The sequence below is a fragment of the Vulpes vulpes genome, chromosome 11 (assembly GCF_048418805.1).
Source record: "Vulpes vulpes isolate BD-2025 chromosome 11, VulVul3, whole genome shotgun sequence".
Lineage (NCBI taxonomy): Eukaryota > Metazoa > Chordata > Mammalia > Carnivora > Canidae > Vulpes > Vulpes vulpes.
The window spans coordinates 81,104,295-81,128,512 of record NC_132790.1 but is presented as its reverse complement, the minus strand read 5'-3'; the positions used below and the strand labels follow the sequence as shown (position 1 = coordinate 81,128,512).

General features: G+C 38.5%; 1 protein-coding gene across 11 annotated transcripts in view; it reads left to right on the top strand.

Moving 5' to 3' along the window:
- Positions 1–17,248, top strand: part of TOPBP1 (DNA topoisomerase II binding protein 1) — a 60,385-nt gene extending 43,137 nt beyond the window's left edge. For 6 of the 11 annotated variants that reach the window (XM_026015462.2, XM_072726893.1, XM_072726890.1 and 3 more), the window contains 9 exons: positions 926–1,118; positions 2,675–2,895; positions 3,726–3,889; positions 4,114–4,225; positions 7,558–7,721; positions 8,706–8,843; positions 10,519–10,608; positions 10,783–10,944; positions 16,511–17,248. In XM_026015462.2, coding sequence (XP_025871247.2) covers positions 926–1,118; positions 2,675–2,895; positions 3,726–3,889; positions 4,114–4,225; positions 7,558–7,721; positions 8,706–8,843; positions 10,519–10,608; positions 10,783–10,944; positions 16,511–16,654 — 1,388 coding nt within the window. In that variant the 3' untranslated portion in view covers positions 16,655–17,248. Of the gene's footprint in view, positions 1–925; positions 1,119–2,674; positions 2,896–3,722; positions 3,890–4,113; positions 4,226–7,557; positions 7,722–8,705; positions 8,844–10,518; positions 10,609–10,782; positions 10,945–16,510 lie in introns of all 11 variants that reach the window. The other 5 variants (XM_026015459.2, XM_026015463.2, XM_072726891.1 and 2 more) reach the window with 1 other exon arrangement.
- Positions 17,249–24,218: the final 6,970 nt, after the last annotated feature.

Here is a 24,218-nt window from a genome sequence, read left to right as displayed (position 1 = left end):
AAGTGTCAAACTTGTGAAATCTGTGGGACTAGGTATTTTACAGAGTTAGTGAGATACAGCCCTATTCTATTAAAGTTAGGTGGAGTTGGTGGTTTTGTAAAAATTTGGTTTTTGGTTCAGTTCTTTTTAGTAACTTTCAAAAAGCTTTAGTATATGTATAATATATTGTAACAGTTTATGGTGTTAGAAGAATTGAAACACGAGATTCATTCACCCTACTTCCTCAGTGTCCTTTGACTCTGTTTTGAGTGACTCTTAGCAGTGCTTCATTTTGAATCATCTTTCACAATTGCATGAATGGCTATTTAGCCCATCGCTTTTATGGGCATCCAGGCTATTTCTGATTTCTTAGTATTAACAAAGAGTGCTGCAATGAGTAACTTTGTATCTATAGATATCCTATTTTTAATGGATTAATATTTTCTGTTTTCTTAACCCATCTTACCCTACTGGAGCTTTCCTGATGACTTACCTATTTAGTTAGTCCCACTCAGTTCATTCCAAAAGTGTTTATTTCATACCTATTTTTGTGTTCAATCTATAAGAAAAGATAAATACATTGTGGTCTGTTTTCAGGGACCACAGGGGGAAATCACATATAATAATTCCTGTAATGCACCTCAGAGTATGGTGCATAACACAGGAGAGAGTCAGAAGCAAGCAGAGAGCTCTACAACAGGGATAATTACCAGGTCTTAGTGTGTCTTGGAAGGGCTTCTTCCCCCCCACCCCCATACAGTTGTCCTGGTAAGGACTGCCTTTATGTTCTGCAGTATTCCTAGTCTTAGTACATTACTGTAGCCTGTAGTAAGAATTCAAAAAATATCACGTTAATAAATTTATGTCTATCCAAATCTCGATGAAATAGTTAATGTGAATGAGATACGATAAAAAGAAATCTAATTGGTATAATTTGTGTTTCAAGCTCTGACACAGACTTTGGAGATGAGAGAGAATTTTCAAAAGCAGCTGCAAGAGATAATGTCTGCAACATCAATAGTGAAACCTCAGGGACCGAGGGCTTCCCTTTCAAGAAGTGGTTGTAACAGTGCTTCTTCAACCCCTGATAGCACTCGCTCTGCCCGCAGTGGGCGAAGTAGAGTCCTGGAAGCACTGAGGTATGTACTTGTCACTGATGGCAGAAGGAAGTGACCAGCGGACTTGAGAGAAGGGAACTCATTTAGGCTCCTGCTGGCTCAGTTCCATGAGTTAAGCCTAATTTTGCATCCCTCCCTCTTTTCTTTGTCAGCAAAGCAGATTAGAATATCAGGACGAGGAAAAGAGTAATATTACTGGGCTTTTATTTAGCCCAAACTTAGGTACATTGTATATAGATACTATATTGGTTGTGTGACTGGCTAGCTTTTCCCTCTTACCCTACTTCTAGCTTTTTCTCCTTCCCTCCCTTGTTCCAAGCGGTTCTAGAATTCTTCTTTGAGGTAGAAGCAGACAGAGGTTTGTTCCATACTAAGCAACTGCTTCATTGTGGTGTGATTAATATCTTTTATTACCTCCCCTGAAAAAGAAATGATTTTAAGATCCAGTTTGCTTCATTTAAAATGAATTCAATGGCCAGTTCTCTCTGTTCTTTCATGTTAGTATTAATATTAGTTCTAAATTAAAGGTATTTCTTATTAGAACTACATGTATTTTATTTTCTTTTTACAAATTTATCCTTTAGGAAATGTGATCACAGTTCTCAGTGTGATATGACTTAAGTTCAGTAGCATAACTTCATCTTTTTCCTGATAGAATCTCCAATTGTATGATGAACGTTAGGGGACTTGTATCTTAAATTGATTGATAGAACTATGTATCTATCTTAAGCTACATATGTATTTCATGAGGCCAATTCTGTATCTGCATACTGAGTGAAAGTGGCTTTTTTTTTTTTTTAATATACTTTAGGTCATGATTTATCATTACAGAGAGCCTAAATCTTGTGCCAAGTCAGAGTAGATAAATACATTCAGAATAAAAGAATGAGGCGAATGAACTCTATGGGATACCATAGCTTTCATAAATTATTTTTGCTAAGATTCCTTTTATATATTTAATACATAGAAGGAAAATTGTTAGTATTATATTTACTTTCTAGTGGAATTGGTACAATTATGACACAAAACACACTTTATTCTAGTTCAGTATATAGCTGATCTTAGACTCTGAGAGGTTTGGTTACCAAGAGCCAAAGGGACTTTCTTTTAAAGCAGTTTTTATAGTACCCTCCCTGTGTAATTACAGTTCTTATTATTTCAAGTGATAAAAATACAACCACTGGTAAGCAAAGTAACTAGTTTTCTAAACATTACCATGTTTCCCTAAGCCTATATAATTAAGAGAAATTCTATTTTTAAATGTAGCAATCATTTTAGAATTTTAAAACAATTTCCTGACAGTAAACTTTCCCTTTTGAAGTTTAAAATATATGGACGTTTAGTTAAAATAGATGTTTTCTTTTCTAACTAAAGCATTTTTGTAAGTTTCTGGAAGAAATATTTTAAAAAGAAAAAATGTCCCCACAGTTCATTTACTCAATACTTTGAGGTGCTTACTCTGCTAGATAGTGGGCATATAAAAGTGAGCCTCAAATTTGCAGTCTAATTTACAAATTTATGAGTGTAGATTTTGTTATAGCTATATTTTTATTAAAATTGTCACTTGTATTCTTTAGGCAGTCTCGTCAAACAGTACCTGATATCAACACAGAGCCCTCCCAGAATGAACAGATCATTTGGGATGACCCGACAGCCAGAGAAGAGAGAGCAAGGCTTGCCAGCAATCTGCAGTGGCCTAGTTGTCCCACACAGTATTCTGAGCTTCAGGTTGACATTAAAAAATTGGAGGATTCTCCTTTCCAGGAGCCTTTACATGATCCAGAAATTGCTGAACAGGGTAATGAGAAGAAATCTATTACATTTGTTTACATTAAGTGTATGTTGACTTCTTAAAACTAGATAAGCACTTGGGGTTCTCTGAATTTAACACATGTAAACAAAAAACTTACTAGATATTTCTGATTTGGGTTTAATGTAAGAGTCAGAGAAATAATTATAAATTGAGGCAACTCTGTATCAGTAAAATTGAAGAATATTTTTGGCTCTTAAATATGGAAATTGAGGATTGGACAGTTTTTTCCAGACATAGTTTTCACTATTGTTCTTTCTCTCATTCCTTTGTACATTTGTATCCTTAATGTTTGTCTTTTTCTCAGTCATCTTATTTTCACTAAGCCTTCTAAATTCCACCCAGCAGGTACCTAGATTTGTTCCTTGGATTTGTAGGTGTTCCTTTCTAAATTCTCCTAGTTTTTTCCCTTGGGCTTTACCTTGAAGACAAAATTATTCCTGTCTTTCGTCTTTGGTCATCTTTTTCCCCATTTTCTCATATCACTTGAGCATGCCTCTGCACTAGCTAGATTTTCTCCCAAGTAGAGCACTGCTTTCATTTTATAAGTTTGGGTTACATTTTATTGTTGAAACCTTAATATTTAAAGAAAGGGTTGGCAGAAGCCCACAGATAACACTATTTGCCTTTTAAAAAGCTAATTAATTACATTTATTCATAAGCTCTAGAAATAGGCTACTTCTTTTGCATGTACTTTTTACATTCCAGAATTTGTGTTTAATTTCATCTTGGTTAAGACAGATGAGAATATTTGCCCGAATTTGTTCTTAGTCGTATTTGGATAACATCACACTGCAGCATTTTATTGCCCTCAGCAGTCTGTGATCCCGGAAACATGTGCGTGACTGAAGCCCCAAAACACCCGACCTCTGAAGAACTGGAAACACCAGTAAAAGACAGCCACCTGATCCCTACACCTCAAGCTCCCAGTATTGCCTTCCCCCTAGCCAACCCACCTGTGGCTCCACACCCTAGAGAAAAGGTTAGTTTATCCTTTTATGATATGCCTTTTTGACATTACTGTTATGCTGCATTAAAAATTTGCTGTCAGTATGAAGAATTCGCGAATGTTGAAACCTGCATTTCTTCATGTTATTATTTCTGTATTTGAGAAAAGATTAAAAATGTCACTTTAAAAAGCCCATATACCTGATTGATAACCTTTTTAATGTTAATTCTTTCTAAAATAAAACTCTTCCATTTCAGATTATAACAATAGAGGAAACCCGTGAAGACTTGAAAAAACAGTACATATTTCAGTTGTCGTCTCTGAATCCTCAAGAACGTATTGATTATTGTCATCTGATTGAAAAACTAGGTACAAGTATTTTTTTTAAGTCAAAAATGTAACCTTATTTGGAAGGCAGTATAGTTGATAGCATTTCTAAGATGTACAAATTGAGAGGAAAAAAGATGGGTGGGGCACCTGACTCAGGTAGAGCACGCCACTTAGTCTTGGGGCCATAAATCATTGAAATTACAGACTTAAAATAAAACTGTATTTTAATGAAGTTGAAGGTATGGTAATACCTGGAGAGGAGCTCCTTTTTATGTAACATTCTTATTCTACTGTTGTCAGCCTCTCCACCTGATGTCATTCTGGTGCTCTATAGTAGGACTATCCAATTGAAAGAGAGCCACATACATAATTTTAAATTTAGTGGTAGCCACATTTTATTTTATTGTTTTTTTAAAGATTTATTTATTTATTTATTCATGAGAGACACAGAGAGAAAGAGAAGCAGAGACATAGGCAGAGGGAGAAGCAGGCTCCATGTAGGGAGCCCAATGCAGGACTTGATCCCGGGTCTCCAGGATCACACCCTGGACTGCAGGCGGCGCCAAACCGCTGTGCCACCGGGGCTGCCCAGTAGCCATATTTAAAAAAGTAAAAAATCAAGTAAAAAAAAAATTTTTTTTTTTGAAAAATCAAGTAAAATTAATAAAACATTTTATTTAACCTGCTGTACACAAAATATTATATTCAACATTGTAATCAGTATAAAATATCAATGAGATCTTACTTTTTTTCCTAAGTAGTTTTTGAAATCTGATCTATATTTTGCACTTTTAGCACATCTCAATTTGGGCTATGCTGCAAGTGTTTGATAGCCACATGTGACTAGCGGTTACTGTATTAGAGCAACTCTACAGAATTAGGGAAAGTATAGGAAGAGAACTTAATCTGACAGGTTGATACAGAGAAAACATTAGGAAATAATGGTTGTTTTTAATAATAGCCCTGAGTCATCAAGAAAAGATTAAATGTTAGTGCTGTCCTTTTAAGAGTGTGGTAAATTATGATAGATGTTTTTGGGTTTTGTTTTGTTTTGTTTTGTTTAGATTTTATTTATTCATGAGAGAGGCAGAGACAGAGGCAGAGGGAGAAGCAGGCTCCATGCAGGGAGCCCGATGCGGGACTCAATCCTAGAACTCCAGGATCATGCCCTGGGCCAAAGGCAGGCGCTACCACTGAGCCACCCAGGGATCCCCGATTAAAAAAGATTTTTGTCAAATACAGAGTTGAGACGCTATGTTTCTTAGAAACTGGACTCACATGGAACACTGTTTCCCAGTCACCTAGCAAATGAGATTGAGTTCTAAATCAAGATTTTTTTTTTAAATATTTATTTATTTGAAAGAGAAAGCATGAGCGGAGGAATGGGGAGGAACAGAGGGAGGGGGAGAAGCAGATGTCTTGCTGAGCAGAAAGCCCAATGCAGGGCTCAATTCCAGGACCCCAGGATTACAACTTGAGCCAGGGGCAGACACTTAACCGACTGAGCCACCCAGGCACCCCATAAATCAAGATTGTTAAGCTTTATCTGGAGCTCTCAGAATGGAAGAAGATGCTCCAAGCATCTGTCCTCCTGTATTTTATTCCATCTCTGTAAACTCTGGCAAGAGAATGGTCTAGAAGAGAGGCAAATGAGGACAGATTGTACTGGAATGGAGTCTGAGTGGGAAGTTTTTGATACCAGAATGCAAAGAGACCCTTCATCTTATAAATGAAGCAACTGTGACCAGTTAATTTACATAAGTAAATCTATTATGTTGTCTGGGTTACCAAATAAATTTGTTAAATAGAATTAGATCTCAATATAATATGGAATTTTCGCCTTCTTGTTTTTTTGTCATTCTGATCCTGAGTGAGTTACTGTGTACTTGTGTCATCATGGGTAGATGGCAGATAATCATAGTAACCTACCTTCAGAGAGTTGTGCAGATTAAATGAGTTAATAATCCTGAGTACTTTCCACAATCCCTGGCATATAGTATGTGGTCAAACAATATTGCTTCCTTTATTAGTTATCTGTAAAGCATGAGTGGAGCTCTAATGTTTTGTTGAATTCTTACAAAGTCGTTAATACAACTTTGTCTAACCAATAATCAGGTTAACTTCTGAAGTGTAAATCAAAAATTGATCAGTCAAAAGCCATGCTTTACATAAGCTTTTAAGCCTTCTTTCCTCAAAATCGGACATCATACATCTGTGTCTGAGAAGAAGGTTCAGCTTCTGCCTGCTGCTTCATGTTTCCCTAGGGTGTGTGTTTTCCTCCCTAGCTTCTGTGTTGTTGAGCTACTGACCTTATTTCCACTCAAAAAATTTTCTTCTGCTTTTACTCTATAGAAGCCATTTCTTGACTTCCATCTCCCTGGTTACCAATACTCAGTGGTTGGAAATTGCAAAAGTAGTTGAGACTTAAAAGCTATAACAACAGGGGATCCCTGGGTGGCGCAGCGGTTTGGCGCCTGCCTTTGGCCCAGGGCGCGATCCTGGAGACCCGGGATCGAGTCCCACATCAGGCTCCCGGTGCATGGAGCCTGCTTCTCCCTCCGCCTGTGTCTCTGCCTCTCTCTCTCTCTCTCTGTGACTATCATAAATAAATAAAAAATTAAAAAAAAAAAGCTATAACAACAGTAGTAAATGGACTCTGTTTATATTTTTTTTTATTTTTAATATCTTAATTGTAACAAGCCAAGTACAGACAAACAAAAGTTTGAATAAGGATTTAATATTGAAATAGCAAAGAATTTTTGTTAATTATTTTGGTCTGATAATGGTATTGTGGCTGTGTAAGAAAATTACCATGTATTGTAGAGATGCATACTGAATGGGTAGGGGTAGAGGAACATGATGTCTGGAATTTACTTTAAAATAGCTAATGGGCAGCCTAGGTGGCTCAGTGGTTTAGCACCGCCTTAGGCCCAGGGCGTGATCCTGGAGACCCGGGATTGAGTCCCACGTTGGGCTCCCTGCATGGAGCCTGCTTCTACCTCTGCCTGTGTCTCTGCCTCTCTCTCTCTCTCTCTCTCTCTCATATGAATAAATAAAATCTTTAAAATAAATAAATTAATTAAATAGTTAAGCCAAAAAGAGGGTAGACTGAAGTAAGGATGGCAAAATTTTGGTAATTTTGGAATCTAGGTGGCCAGTGTGTAGGGTTTCATTTTACTATTTCTTCTATTTTAATTTTTCATTAAAAAATATTATTTTATAAAAATATATGTATGTGAAATAAAATAATTGTCAAAGTGTTTTGGTTTATTTGGTGCATTTTATTTATAAATAATTTCTTTGTAGAGTTGACGTTTTTTCTAGGAAGAAGTTAAGAATTTCAATAAAGTATCAATTTTTCTTTACTTTAGGTGGATTAGTAATAGAGAAGCAATGCTTTGATCCCAATTGTACACACATTGTTGTGGGACATCCTCTTCGAAACGAGAAGTATTTAGCCTCAGTGGCAGCTGGGAAGTGGGTACTTCATCGCTCCTACCTGGAAGCATGCCGGACTGCTGGGCACTTCGTGCTGGTGTGTATTCAAATTAATATGAAGAATCATTTTTCTTTAAAAGCATCTGCCTCAGGTCATGATCTCAGAGTCCTGGGAATCGAGCCTCAGTGGGGAGTCTGTAAGTCTTAATAATTGATTCCAGTATCCACATAATCATTCATATAATGGAAATAACCAAATATGACTAGTTAGATTATACCAATTTTATAAGGTCCACATTAACAAAGCAAAAAAAAAAAAAATTTTAAGAGATTACAGACCCAGATTCTTAGTTATATCAGTTTTGTTTAATTTGAATGTGGACTTAGTTTTTTTTCTCTTTGGAATAACATTAGAAAATGTGAAGATTATCTCATCATAAGCTTTATCTTTACTGCCAGCCCCTTAAATATTAAGTTGTCTGAAATATTTTGGTTCCTAATTAACCATCACAGTAATATCTGTCATGCAGTTTTTGAAGTTTTCAATCAATATCCCTTAGGGATCTGATTTCTATGGACAGGTAGTCAAGCTATTAACACATACCTCCACTGAGAACATGTCCTTCATGAAGTTCATCTTATAATAGATGAAGCCTAGTAATCTGTATATTACCAATTACTAAGGTGTAGTTACTATATTTCTTAGAAATGTAGCAGTATTTTTCTGATTTCTAATTAAAAGCCAGATATACTTAGGGTACCTGGGTGGCTTAGTTGGTTGAGCATCTGCCTTTGACTGAGGTGGCAGGGAGTCTGCTTCTCCCTCTCCCTACCACTCCCCCTGTTTGTGTGTGCTCACGCTCACTGTCTCTCTCAAATAAATAAAATCGTTAAAAATATATATATATACATGACCCTTCTATGAATTAAAGTACATATTCTTCCTCTGTGCTCATAAACTGATATTTAGTGCTCTGTATTTATAACAATTGAATGTATAGCTTTTAACTCTTATGAGATCATGGACTTCTTGAGGACATACTGTAGGACAACTCTGAAGTTTATTGTACTAATTGTCTAGGAAGAAGACTATGAATGGGGAAGTAGTTCCATACTTGATGTTTTGACTGGAATCAATGTACAGCAACGAAGACTAGCACTTGCAGCAATGAGATGGAGGAAAAAAATCCAGCAAAGACAAGAATCAGGCATTGTTGAGGTATTGACAAATGTGGTGATATGAACAGCATTCAGTTTGATGATTATTAACAGATTTTAATTTTAAGAGAATGTGCTTATTAACAAAATATAGTTGTCTTTTATGCCTTGGTTGATATACTTAGTTTGAGCATTCTAAATAGGGCTATATTAATTCCTAATTCCTTTAATTATGATCAAGAGGAAGGTATATATAATGTTGATGTCTCTTTTAAAAATATGTGTATATGGGATACCTGGGTGGCTCACTCAGGCATCCAACTCTTGATTTCAGCTCAGGTCATGATCTCAGAGTGGTGAGATCCAGCCTTGCATCAGACTCCTCGCTTAGCCAGGAGTCTGCTAGAGATTCTCTCTCTCCCTCTGCCACTCCCCTCACCACGTATGCATGAATGCACACTCTCAAATACATAAATCTTTTTTTAAAAATTAAAAAGGAATGGTAAAAATAATTTTAAAATGTGACCCATGCTATATTTCTTCCAAAGACTCTTCAGCATCTACCTTCAGGGTTTCCTTACATGGGGTCCACAGACTCTCCCAAAGGAGTTGTAGATAAAATTCACTGTTTATACACTTTGGATGGAGCATTGGAATACATCCCTATTTTTACGAACCTCCAATTGGAAGCATTTCTTTTCATTATAGAAGTCTAGGTAACCAATCACAACATTTAACAGTACTTGTGATTTTACCCCAAGAGAAGAGAGACATCTTTGCATTATAGTTGCAAGTATTTCGAGATACTGCTTATGTTTATCATCTTTTTTTAATTGAAATATAGTTGATGCACAGTATTACATTAGTTTCACATATGTAACAGTGATTTGACAACTATACATTATGCTCAGAAGTGTAGCTAACCATCTGTCTTTACTACTTTGAAATTGTAATAGCTCCAGTCACCACTAGGTCTTTTGATTTAATTCATTAATACAGAAGGGCATCTATTATGTTACAAATTTGCAAATATTTTGACAGTTTTCAATAAAATGGTTTTTTGTAATCTTTTATAGTTTATGTTAAAATTAATATTTTAAAACATTGTTCATATGGCACAGAAATCACATTTCAATAAAGCTTTTGTTTTAAAAGAATAAGAAAACAGGTCCAGAGGTTTCACTGGACTGTCAAAGGAGTCCATGGTCACAAAAGTTAGAAACCCAAATTAAATAATCTTGTGTGTTGTATTCTGAGCTCTCTACTGTATCCATGCCCTTGTTAGCCTTAATTCCCTTCTTTTAGAGTAATTCTACTGGCTTTTGTTGATAGTTATTCCCTAGTGAAATATTTAATATTTCTGATTTGCAAACATTTTCAAGAGAAATATAATAGAGACTTCATCTAATCTAAGAACTTGTACAATAAGTTCTACCGTGGATTAATTATAAGGAAAAAATACAAGACTAAATAAAAGCCAAGTTGCTTTGTTTTCATGTTAATTAATCATCAAAACATTTTCCTTCATTTTTCAAGTACTTATTGATAGCCTACTGTGTGCCAAACACCATAGCTATGTGTTTCAGAGTATTCTGACCAGAGACAATTACCACTGTGGCAGAAGTAAAGGTTATAAGATTATTTGTTGACGTAAAACTACATTTACAGATAAAATGATGTATTATTTGCATTTATTTCCCAAATAATTTCAACACTGATTATTTTTTTATTTATAGGGGGCATTTAGTGGGTGGAAGGTTATCTTACATGTTGACCAGTCCCGAGAAGCAGGATTCAAACGCCTTCTTCAGTCAGGAGGAGCAAAGGTTTGTATTGAGTCAACTTACAGAATTTTTTATGTGAATTTTTTTTTTGACCAAGGTTGCTGTGATCAGTTCCTGATTTTCTCTACTTTGTGAGATGACAGTCCTTAAGTACAGATTATACTTGAACTACTTTGGGACACTGATAGATTGTGATGCTTATTATTTGTTCTTTAGGTACTACCTGGTCATTCTGTACCTTTATTTAAAGAAGCTACACATCTCTTTTCTGACTTCAATAAACTGAAACCAGATGACTCAGGAGTTAATATAGCAGAAGCTGCTGCCCAAAATGTGTACTGCTTGAAAACAGAATACATTGCTGATTATCTGATGCAGGTGTGTAAGATTTTTGTCCTTGACCTCCTCATCACCAGAGATAGACTTATATGCATAGGGTTGTAACTGCACGACAAAACCTTTGACTTGTTTATTAATAGAATGGCTCCTCTTATTCTGTATGCAATCCCTTTCAGTTTCATTCTATTTTTTTATAATGAACACATATGTAAACATTTAGCTTGGAGTTAAATAGAGCAGGTATAAAAATCTGGGTTACCTAAAAACATTAAAAATGCCCTTTCTTAGTGTTGGAATAGTGCTATTCACAATTAGCCTAAGTTTTTATTTGGGCAAAGAAAAATCTTTGTGATGCCAGAGCACCTGAAATGCCATCAGAAACCAGCAAGATATGACACATGATAATGCCTTACTACCAAGGATTTCAAATAGAATGGTATAGAACTAAGGGGAAGCCAAAACTCACCATGCTGTGTAATTTTTGCTATTTGTGTTTCGGAGTTGCTATAGAAAAAAATGGCTAAAACATAAACATGAAACCTTTATTATAAAGCAGTGGGGTGTACTAATTAGGAATTATTAAGCCAGTACTAACTCCTAGAAACACCTAAGTAACTTTTTAAAAAGCTCAAGCCTTTTTACTCACCGCTTTTCTCAGGGTTACATTGTGTATCAGGCAGTAGATGTCTGGAGGAATGCAGTTGGGCGGAGTAGGCTGCTATGTATTTCTGTGTCTAAGCTCATCATTGCCAACCTAGCTCTCAGAAGTAGGTCAAAACAGAACACTTCAGGGAAGCAAAGCAGCAGACTAGGGAGGGAGAGTCAAGCAGACTTGACTTCAAGTTCATGATCGAGATAAGCCAAGCACAAGTAAGACTCTTGAGATAGGCTTACCCCAATGTTCTGACCTCAGGTTAAAAGCTGGTGGTGGGGTGAGGTATTAATTCATTAAAAAGCTGGGTGCAGTGGCCACGGGGATCTTGGTGATGACATGTCCTTAGCTACCTTGCTCCACTCTGGATGGTCACCCTCTACCACACAGTGCTGTCATCCCAGGATCTCCATTCACCACCATCCTTTCTCTTCTCTGTTGGATCTCCTATTTCTGTATCCCTTGTCATCCTAATCTCTCATTTTGTCAAAGGTCATTTTATAGTAACTTGAGAAAGCGCATGGGGATAAACAGATTTTCTGTATGTGAAAATTCTTTTTTCTGTGCTCAAATTTCTCAGTTTGGATGGACATCAAATTCTAGGTTGAAACATTTTCTTCTTAATCTCCTTGCTTTTAGTATTGTATTTTGATTCATAATCTGTTTTAAGTAACTATAATTTAGTAGGAAGCTCTTTTTGTCCCTAGTTTTCTAAAATTTCAAAATGATAGGCTCTCAGGGTCTGTTTTTATTATGCTGCACATCACAGGCCTCTTCTGGCCTGGTAACTTGTGTCTTTCATTTCTAGAAAATCTTGAGTTATTTCAGCAAGGATATTTTGTCTCCACTTTCTGTTCTCATTTTTAGTACTTCTACTTGTACACTTGATAATCTTATTTCATAACTATTTTTATTTTATTATTTATTTATTCATGAGAGGCACAGACATAGGCAGAGGAAGAACCAGGCTCCCTGTAGAGAGCCTGATACAGGACTCAATCCCAGGACCCCAGGACCACAACCTGAGCCAAAGGCAGACTCTCAACCACTGAGCCACCCAGGTGCCCCGTAAAATGGCTTTCTTTTAAACAGAGTATCGTTGGACCTTGCTTTTTTATTCTTTGGAATGTTTAGTCCATCATGTAATTATTGATATGATTGGATTTAGGTTTTTTTGCAGTTTGTCTTCAGTTTGTCTCCTTTGTTTCTGTGTTCTTCCTTTTTTGCCTTTTTTTGGTTGGGGACAGGATGTGTTTTGCTCTACAGATTACAGTATACTTCCTTAACTTTCCATAGTGTAGCTGGAATGATATTGTGCCACTTCACACGAATGTAGAAAGCTTGCAGTCATAGAGGTTCCTTTACTTCCCCTATCCTTTTTAAACCAGGGGCTGATAAACTGTAGCCCACAGGCCAAACCCTGCCCACTGCCTATTTTATAAGGTTTTACTGGAACACACAGCTCCAGCCATTTATATGTTCTCTCTTCTGCACTACAGTAGCTGGGGTGAGTAGTTGCAACAGGGACCATCTGTTCCCCACAGCCTGAAATATTTAATGTCTGGTCGTTTAACATAAAGCAGGGGCCAGCAAACTTTCTGTAGAGTTGTCATATATTTTACATTGGTCTAATACAGCTCCACAGAACAGTGTTCTGCCTTAAAGTAAAAATTGCTTAAACAATCCTATGTTTTGAGAAAATTAAAAGGAAGAATACAGTCTTACATTTATCCTATCTGGTATCACTTTTCCTTCAGCCCGAAAAACTGGTTTGTACTACAAGTCAGATGGGACCAATTCTAGTTAATTATTTGAGTGTCTATTTTACCTTTATGCTTGAAGGTTCTTTTTGAAGGGTATAGAATTTGGGAATTGATATCTGTTTTTCCTTATATTTTAAAGATTCCACTTTCTGTTGGCCTCTATTGTTTCTGATAAGAAGTCAGTGGTAATTTGAATTCTTCTCCTATATGCAGTGCTCTGTGTCATTGTGTGTGGGGTATGTGTCTTGCTGTTCAGAATTTTCATCTTTGGTTTTCACCATTTAGGATATTGCCAGGTGTGGTTTCTTTATGTTAATGTAATCCTGGTTGGTGTCTGCAGAGCTTCTTTAGTCTGTAAACTTCTTTCACCACATTAAAGAAATTTTGGCCATTACTTCTCCATTCTTTCATCTAGTTATGGGAATTTAATCACTCATACCTTTGGATATTGTCCCACAGGTCCTTCAGACCATGTTTACTCTGCAGTTTTTCTGTTTTTCTGATTAACTAATTCCTGTTTATCTGCTTCCAACTTCACTGATTTTTTTTCTGTATTTTCATTCTGTTCTTAACCCTACTCCATGAGATTTTTTATTTAGATATTAAATTTTTTTATACATAGAATTCTTTGGTTCTTTTTTTTATAGTTTCTATTTTTCTGCTTTTTTTCATTTCAAGGATAAGAGCAGCTATAGTGTGTCTACTACTTCCAACATCTGGGTCATGAGCAAGATATACTGTTTTTATTTTGAGGGAATTGTAGATTTACATATAGTTGTAAGAAATAACAGTTTCCCCCAGTGGATAACATCTTGCAAAAATCTAGCAGTATTACACAGTATTACAGCCGAGATATTGACGTGATGCAATCCACACTTACTCCAATTTCTCCATTTCTACTTGATGTGTCTTGCCACCACAGTCAAGATATAGAACAGTCTATCACTACAGCAACCCTTCATTTTGAGTTTTCTTAACTAGACCCATCCTTCCCTTCATTCTCTTCTCCCAGGGGTCTCACACCTGGCAACCACTAATCTGTTGTTTAAATTTTAAGTGGAATCAATATAGTATGTAATATTTTTTGATTGTTTTTTTTCTCTTGAGAATCATTCATGTGTTGCTTGTATCAGTAATTTTATTACTACTTATTGCTGAGTAGTTCAGATATACTATAGCTTAACCATTAACCTATTGAAGGACATCTGGGTTGTTTCTACTTTGGGGCTATTATGAAAAAAGCTACTGTGAACATTTGTACACATATTTTGTGTGAAAATAAGATTTCATTGCACTGAGATAAATCCAAAAAGACAAAATGAAGGATCACTGTGGAGATATAGACTGTTCTGAGATAAATGCTTCAGTGTGTTTCCAGAATAGTCACATTTTACATTCCTACCAATGAGATGAGCAATCCCGGTTTTTTCTGTATCCTCGTTGGCATGTTTACTTCTTTATTTTAGCCTTTTCATTTGGTATGTAGTAATCCCTTGCTGTGGTTTTAATTTGCAGGTCCTTAATGGCTAGTCAGAGTGAACATCTTTGGTATACTTCATAAATGTATGAGGTGTGAGGTTTCATATAAGGTGTGAAGTTTAGGTAAAAAAAAAATCTGTTTCAGAAGGTCTATAAAAGAACTATCCTCCATCTAGTTGCTTTGGCCCTTTGTCATAATTCAGTTGGGTATATTGTGGGGGTCTATTGATCTAGGTATCTTTTCTTCTACAATAGCATCTTATTTATGATTTATGTATTAAGCCCTGATATTAGTGATTCCTCTTTATTTTTCTTTTTCAAGATCATTTTAGCCATTCCAGAGCCTATACCTTTTATGTAAGTTTTAGGATAACCGTGTTTATATGCCTACAGAAACCTCTTGCTATGATTGATACAAATCACATTAAGCCTACAGATTAATTTGAGTGAACTGACATCTTTACTATGTTCAGTCTTTTGATCCCTGAACTTACTGATATAGGGCATCTTTAATGAACATTTTGTAATTTTCAATACATGTGTTTTAAGTTTTGTATCTTTTTTGTGGTTTTGGACCCATTTTCTTGAGAATGGGTCATGTTCTTCAGATGTGGTATAATTTTATATGCATCCTAGACATTTTAAGTTGTAAAAATTAGATTCTATTATGTTCCTCAGGGGGATTCCATTCTGTTTGCTTAACAGGCACTGGCTGCTGTGAGTGGGGGGCTCAAGTCTTTAAGCTTAAGCCTCCTCTGCCTTTCCATGGTGAGAGGGCAAAGATTGAGGCAGAGTTCATGACCGAGTTTGGGGCTTCTCCTGCTCCTTCCTGGGATTTCCCACCTCATTTTTCAGTGGCTGTGGTTTCAGGCCATTAATACTACCTGCTTTCTGTTGAGGCTTAGTTTAGCCAGCCCACATGACACTTCTCCTCAGACCGGACCCCCTACCAAGTGTCAACCCTTCTGATATTGCCTGATCTCATTTCCTCTCCAGTGTCTTGTGATAGTTGCCTTTAATATATTTGGGTCGGAAGTTGTCATCCAGGGAAGAGTTAAATCAAAAGGCACTTACCCAGTATTTTATGGTGATTCATTTTCATGTTATCCAGTCTGCCACTTGGAGGGAAAGTTCATTTTAATTGGAATATGGTTGTTGCAAGGATTTTGGAGGCAGTGTTGTAATGATTTTGGCTTTGCCACCTGCTAGTTATATAATGTTATTTAGCCCTTTTTATCTTATCTGTAAAATGGGGAATATGAAACACCTATCTCACATGTTTACAGATTAAAAATATTTTTAAAAATTGACAATAAGGGGGATGCCTGGGTAACTCAGTGGTTGAGCATCTGCCTTTGGCTCAGGGTGTGATCCTGGTCCAGGGATCAAGTCTCACATCTGGCTCTGCTTCTCCCTATGTCTCTGCCTCTCTCTCTCTCTCTCTCTCTCTCATGATTAAATAAAATCTTTGAAAAAAAAAAGTTGACACTAAGTATAAGGTGTCACTTCTTAACCTTACTCTACAAATGACATCATTATCAAGGTCTGAGCGGGCCCCATTCCACCTGAGCTATAAATTTTTCTGATAAAAGGTGAGATTTTGTCACATATGGTCTATTCCTAGCATACCTTAAAATACAAATTTTAAGTCTTTCTGGCTAAAAAGCATAGTCAAGGAAAAAAATGAACAATGTATTTTCCTCTTTTATAGGAATCACCTCCGCCAGTAGAAAATTACTGTCTACCAGAAGCAGTTTCATTTCTTCAGAATAATAAGGAACCTGGGCCTGGATTATCACAGAAGAGGAAAGCTCCTACAGAGAAAAATAAAATCAAACGACCTAGAGTAAACTAATCATGTTTGCTCTTTAGTCACCAAACATTAGTATTTTAATTATAAAGCCTGAATGTTACGGTCATGGATTTGCATAGTAATTTAAAGACAAGTGTCTGAAGCATTCAGCTTCAGAGTATAATGATGATCTTGCTTGTAGTTAGTTTTTAACATCTGAAATTTTAATCACTGAAACATTAACTGTTTTACCTGAAATAACAACAAAACACAACTCCTTGGCTAGCTTGTCATTAAACCACACTGAAGTGTGTAAGGGGCTGTTTATTTATTTTCTTGTAAATATCTGAGTCTATAGCTTAGTGAAGTTTTAGCAAGGTAATGGATTTTGCCTTAAAATGCCTGCTTTAATTCGTAACAATAAGGAGCTTGTAGATTGGGATTTATTCGTGTTTTCCCTGATTCCTCTCACCACTTTCCCTCTTTTTAACAGGAGCCTGAGTACAAGGTTTAATGAGAAACTGAGGCTTTAAACTTAAATATGTGTTAGTGTATATATGTATATGCATGTTTGTACAGATCTCCATGATGTTTGCCAAGTTTGGGAGCCAAAACTTGGAAAATAAAGACAATAAAGAATAAAAGTAGTGACTGAAATTAGTTGTTCAGATAAGTTTTTGAACAGAGCATCCTAGTATTCATTGTCTTATTGAAGCAATAAATGATTTGTAAAATTAAGCTTAAAAAGCAAATCGCTGGGGTGCCTGGGTGGTGCTTTTCTCAGGGTCGTTGGCTCAAGCTCTGAGTGGGGGCTCCAGGCTCAGCTTCTCCCTTTCCTTGCCCCTCCGCCCACTCTCTAAAATAAGTAACTTTAAAAAAAAAATTTTATTACTAGTTATGTTTCTGATGTTTGTTACTTTAGAATATTGTATTACTGTGTTTAAAAAAAAGTTTATTGGAACTACAAAACTGCATTAGCCTTTATTAAGCTACACCTAAACACCCTGCTACATGTGTTACCACAGTCTTCTAAATGTAAAGCTACCTCATTTTGCTGAAAGGAGGAACCAGATATAAATGGTCCCCATTTCATAGATTCTTTTTTTTTTTTTTTCATTTCCTAGATTCTTTGAAGGCAAACTCAAATGGTGACGGTCGAAAGTCTTAACCTGAACACAAAACTTTTTTCAAAGTCTTCCTCTGTAGGGAAATAGTAGGGTTATCATAGCCCCTCATAAATGGCCCTTCAAAGTTTTTGGCCTGGATCTAAATTCCCAGCTCAAAACAAAAATTCCTGTACAGCCAAATGGATAGATAGCATTGTCATGTAAACATGTCCCTCCCCAAACAAAATCACATGGCCTGGTTCTACCCGGGCAATTTTGTGTGAGTAGAATCTTTCCAGTGGCATCTTGCAGTATGTTTCCCTGAATTTCATCACTTAAATTTTTCATTAAAGTAAATGTTAGATCCTGTTTCTCTCTAGCCCAGATAAAATTATATAATGTATGCTTTTCTGCCAAAATTATGAACTGTTTTTCCAGTAAATAAACACATACTTTAAAACTTTAAGGCTCCAGATCTCAACTGTTCCTCCTGATTCTCCAAAATCTCTGTATCAACTATTTCAACTTTGGCTTTCCCTCTTAGACTATAAATGTCCTAATGCCAGCAAGACCATACATACAAATAATTTCTTTAAGATTTTATTAGAGAAAGGGCATGAGTGAGGGGGGAGCACAGAGAGAGAAGCAGGCTCCTCCCTGAACAAGGGAGCCCAATATGGGGCTTGATCCCAGAACCCTGAGATCATGACCTGACCTATAAATGCAGACACTTAACCAACTGAGCCACGCAGGCACCCCATGCAAATAATCTAAGCACAGATTTCCTTCATTTAAGGAAAACAAAAAAGCTTTCCTTGATTATTATTAGTTTCTCCTCAGAATTGCTATAGTATTTTAATATGACACTTAAATTAGAATCTTCCATTCCTGCATGAATTTTCTAGTGCATCAGCCTGATGGCCAGCATTCATTTATTCAACAGCTATTCCTTAGCATATAACAAGTACATGGGGACGCCTAGGTGGCTCAGCGGTTTAGCGCCTGCCTTCGGCCCGGGCATGATTCTGGAGTCCCGGGATCCAGTCCCGCATCAGGCTCCCTGCGTGGAGCCTGCTTCTCCCTCTACCCATGTCTCTGCCTCTGTGTGTGTGTGTGTCTCTTATGAATAAATAAAATCTTAAAAAAAAAAAAAAAAAAAGACTAGTACATGGGATCCAGGAGCAAACCACCTAGAAAGCATGCTTCCTTGTGGAGATTGAAGAGGCCGGATTGTGTGAATTGTTTCACACACATACACATTCAGAGATTGAAGCCTAACCCCTAAAGTGACCACTTGGGAGATAGGGCTTTCAAGGAGGTAATTAGGTTAAACAGGATCCTATGGCTGGGGGCCATAATGGCTGGAATGGACATGGGCACAATCTGGTCTGTGCATTTTTAGGGCAGAGCTCATAGTTCTAGAACTCAGATCTGTGACTTCACGTCCAAAAACTAGGAATCACTGTCGTAATCTAAACCTATTTCACAGGTACATCTTTAACCCAAAGGTGTTTTAATACACTTTGCTTTATATCAGGGATTGGCAAACTTTTGTGTATAAGTCCAGATAGTAAACATTTTAAGTTTTGTAGGCTGAGTCTCTGGGGGTCATTTTTCCCCAACTTTAAAAGCCTCTTAAAATTGTAGGAACCATTCCTAGCTCAAAGCCATACAAACCTAGGCAATGGGCCAGTGTGTTGATGCCCACTGTATAGTCCTAAAAAACTTTATCTAGATCTGTCAACAAAGCAAGGCTCATTTTTCCATATCTTATCATAAACCTCACTTCCGATGCAGCAGTCCACAATTGGGAGGGACACTCATGACACCAAGCTTCTCCCTAAAGGGTGAAGGGTTTGAACTCCATATCTGACACCTCAGCTTTTAAGACCTGCACCTGAGATGAGCCCCCAAAACAACTAGCTTTGAAAGCCAAAGGAGCTTTCATCCATGGGACCCCAGAGGCTCCAGCAATCTGAAAAACAGCTCTAAGAGGACTGAAGGACACTCATCCACTCCAGGGCCCAGAACAGATGCAGCTGACTGAAAAGCACCCAGACATTTTGTGAGAGAGGCCTAGTTGTTCATCAGCTTCAACTGGAGGGGTAGGCATCCAATTTAAAACCAGAAGGCCCTACTGAAACACTTTTTTTTATATATATATATTTTTAACTTTACTTATTTATTCATAGAGAGAGAGAGAGAGGCAGAGACAGAGGCAGAGGGAGAAGCAGGCTCCATGCAGGGAACCTGATGCAGGACTTGATCCCGGGTCTCCAGGATCAGGCCCAGGGCTGCAGGCGGCGCTAAACGCTGCACCACCGGGGCTGCCCCTGAAACTTTGAAGTCAGGTACCATCTTGCGCTCTCCCTCTGTCACAGCCACCACTCTCCCAGAAAGCAGCTCATGCACACATCTGGTGCCCTGCTTTCATGTCTGGTGGCCCAGCTTTTGCAGCAGCTGCCACCCAGGGGACACCTCTGGCATAAGTGGCTTATATTTGTGGATCCCATGGGACTGTAACCAAAGCAGAATTTTTTTTTTTTAAAGATTTATTCATGAGAGACAAAGAGACAGGCAGAGACACAGGCAGAGGGAGAAGCAGGCTTCCGCAGGAGCCTGGGATCATGCCCTGAGCCAGAGGCAGAGGCTCCACCACTGAGTCGCAGAAATGGTTCTTAACTGGCTTTTGCCCCCAAGGCAGAGTGCAGAGCCAGTTAAGACTAAACCCAGCCCCAAGCTTAGTGTGAAGGAGGCCTGGTTGCTTCTCTTACGGCTTCAGCCTGAAGGGCAGGCTTCTGATCTATCACATCTGCGGCCACTGTTCCCCACTCCAGGTCACTGGCAGCTCGGAGGAAGGAGCTTGTGCACACATCGGTCCAGAGGACATCCCTGGGCGCCTGGCTCTGGTGGCCAGCTGGACTTACATGCATTCACAGATCCCATATTATAACAAATAGAGAAAGAGTTCTTCACTGGCTACTCCTGGGGCACAGCACGGGGACAGCAGGCTGAAACATACCTGTCTTTGTGTGACAGGTCCATTAGCTTAGCTTTATAGCTGTGGCCTGAGGGACTGGCTTCTATAATGTATCTTAAGACCCAAGGACAATCCTCCCCAGAGACCGCAAGAGTGCAGTGCTATTTTCACACTCCCTTTGCCTTGCTCCAGGTCACTAGCATCTCCTAAAAAGAAGCTTGTGCACACATCTGATGCCTTTCTTTTTGCAACTACTCCCTGGGAGACACCTCTTGACCACTTGGGTCTGGTGGCCAGCAGGGCTAACATTCACAGGTCCCATAGGGCCTTAACAATCCAAGAAACAGGTTTTGGGGTTTTTTTGTACATTTGTTTTTACTGAAGTTCGATTTGCCAACAAGTAACACCCAGTTCTCATCCTATCAAATGCCCTTCTCAGTGCCCATCACCCAGTTACCCCCACACCCACCTCCCCCCCTGCAACCCTTTGTTTCCCAGAGTTAGGAGTCTCTCATGGTTTGTCCCCCTCTCTAATTTTTCCCCACTCAGTTCCCCTCCTTTCCCTTATAGCCCCTTTCACTATTTCTTATATTCTACATGAGGGAAACCATATGATGATCTTTTCCAACTGACTTACTTCACTCAGCATAATACCCTCCAGTTCCATCCACGTTGAAGCAAATGATGGGTATTCAGCATTTCTAATGGCTGAGTAATATTCCATTGTATACATAGCCCACATATTCTTATCCAGTCATCTTTCAACGGACACCGAGGCTCCTTCCACAGTTTGGCTATTGTGGACATTGCTGCTATAAACATTGGGGTGCAGGTATCCGGATGTTTCACTGCATCTGTATTTTTGGGGTAAATCCCCAGCAGTGCAAATGCTGGATCATAGGGTAGCTCTTTTGTTAACTCTTTGAGGAACCTCCACACTGTCTTCCAGAGTGGCTGTACCAGTTCACATTCCCATCAACAGTGCAAGAGGGTTCCCCTTTCTCCACATCCTCTCCAACATTTGTTGTTTCCGGTCTTGTTAATTTTCCCCATTCTCACTGGTGTGAGGTGGTATCTCATTGTGGTTTTGATTTGTATTTCCCTGATGGCAAGTGATGGGGAGCATTTTCTCATGTGCTTGTTGGCCATGTCTTTGTCTTCTTTGGAGAAATTTCTGTCCATGTCTTTTGCCCATTTCATGATTGGATTGTTTGTTCAAGAAACAGTTCTTAACTGGCAACTACCCTCAAGGCACAGCACAGGCACAGCAGGCTGATATATACCTTCAGTCTTACTGTGAAGCCAGTTAGCTTTCTGCCTAGCTGTGGCCTGAGGGCCTGGCTTCTAATTAAACACACATCTGGGGGTGCCTACGTAGCTCAGTGGTTGAGTGTCTGCCTTTGGCTCAGGTCATGATCCCGGGTTCCTGGGATCGAGTCCTGTATCTGGCTCACCACAGCAAGCCTGCTTCTCCCTCTGCCTATGTCTCTGCATCCCTCTATGTGTCTCTTGTGAATAAATAAATAAAATCTAAAAAAATAAAATAAAAAATAAACATACATCTGGAGGCCAAGCACCATCTTTTGCGGAGCCCAGGAAGGGGGCCCAGTGGGCACCATATTTTCATTCTCCCTCCATCCCACCCCAGGTCACTGGTGTCTTTGAGAAGGGAATGTGTATATATGTCAAGTGCTCCAGCATTTATCGCTTCCACCCAGATCTACCCCTTTATAGCCTGGCTCTGGTGGCTGGTGGGGCTTCCATTCATAAGTTCAATGGGACAGAAGCAAACAAACAAAAAATAGTTTTCAACTGGCTATCATGCCAGGACTCAGTGCAGTCAGAGCAGACAGAAATGCCCATTTCCCAGTCTTCCCCTGAAAAAGGAATGTCTGCATACTTTAAAAGCTACTGCATGAGGTTCTGGCTTCTAATCAGCCTGCTACTACTAGGTGCTGACTGAGATCCTACCCTTGGGGACACTGATAGGTCTTGGCACACTTCAACTCCTGGGAGTCACCAATAATCAAGTAGCCTGATCGGATGATCACAAAGGTTCAAGAGACACCCAAGAGCTAGGGCAGGGTTGAGCAATAAGGATCATCTCCCACATAAGATCACTCCTTCGGAGCACCTGGGTGGCTCAGTCAGTTAAGCATCTGCCTTTGGCTTGTGTCATGATCCCAGGATCCTGGGATCAAGCCCTGCATCAGGGTCCCTGCTCCACGGGGAGCCTGTTTCTCCTTCTCCCTCTGCTTGTGCATTCTCTCATGATCTGTGTATCTCTCTCTCTCAAATAAATAAAATCTTAAAAAAAAATCACTCCTGGGCAGCCCAGGTGGCTCAGCGGTTTAGCACCGCCTTCAGCCCAGGGCATGATCCTGGAGATCCAGGATCGAGTCCCATGTCAGGCTCCCTGCATGGAGCCTGCTTCTCCCTCTGCCTGTGTCTCTCCCGCTGTATGTGTGTGTGTGTGTGTGTGTGTGTGTGTGTGTGTGTGTGTGTCATTAATAAATAAATAAAACCTTAAAAAAATCACTCCTTCAAATTTGAAAGAGGTAGCTGTGTTATCTAATGCACAGAAACCAACATGGAAAGTCAAGAAAAATGAAGAGGAAGAATGCATTCCCAAAGAAAGAACAAGATAAAAACTTCAGAATAAGACCATAATGAAATGGAGATAAGTGATTTACCTTATAAAGAGTTCAAAATAATGGTCATAAAGATGCTTACACCAAGCTCAAAATAATGATTGAACAAAGTGAAAATTTCAAAGAGAAAATAAAGTACCAAATAAAAGCCACAGACCTGAAGAATACAATAACTGAACTAAAAAGAAACCATCCATCAGTTAAGGATCTCATGACTGTGCTTGGGTCATGATCCCGGAGTTGTGGGATGGAGCCATGTGTCTGGCTCCACACTGGGTATAGAGCCTCCTTAGGATTCTCCCTCTCCCTCTACTCCTCCCCTAATGTCTCCCTCTCTAAAAACAAACAAAATAAATGTACAATAGAGGGACTCAACAGAAGGCTAGATGAAACAAAAGAAAGGATCAGTGGACTCAAAGACAGGGCAGTGGAACTCATTGAATCAGAAGAACAAAAAGAAAAAAGATGGGAAAAAAGTGAATACAGCTTAAGGGACTTAGAGGACATCATCAAGAAAACCAACATATATATGCATTACAGGGCTAACAGAAGGAGAAAAAGACAGGGGGACAGAAAACATATATGAAGAAATAATACTGAAAACTTCTCTAACATGGGGTAGGAAACAGACATCTGGACAGAGGAAGCCCAGAGTTCCAAATAAGAGGAACCCAAAGAGACCCACACTGAGACACTTATAGTTCAAGTGTCAGAAGTTAGAGACAAGGGGGAACTGGAAAAGATGGTAGAGTAAAAGGATCCTGAGCTCACTTCCTCCCATAGACACATTAAGGCTGCACCTAAATATAGTGCAACTCACTCTGAAAGTGACACAAAGATGGTAGAATAGCTTTTCTACAGCCAAAGACATCAAGAGAAAGCCACATCAG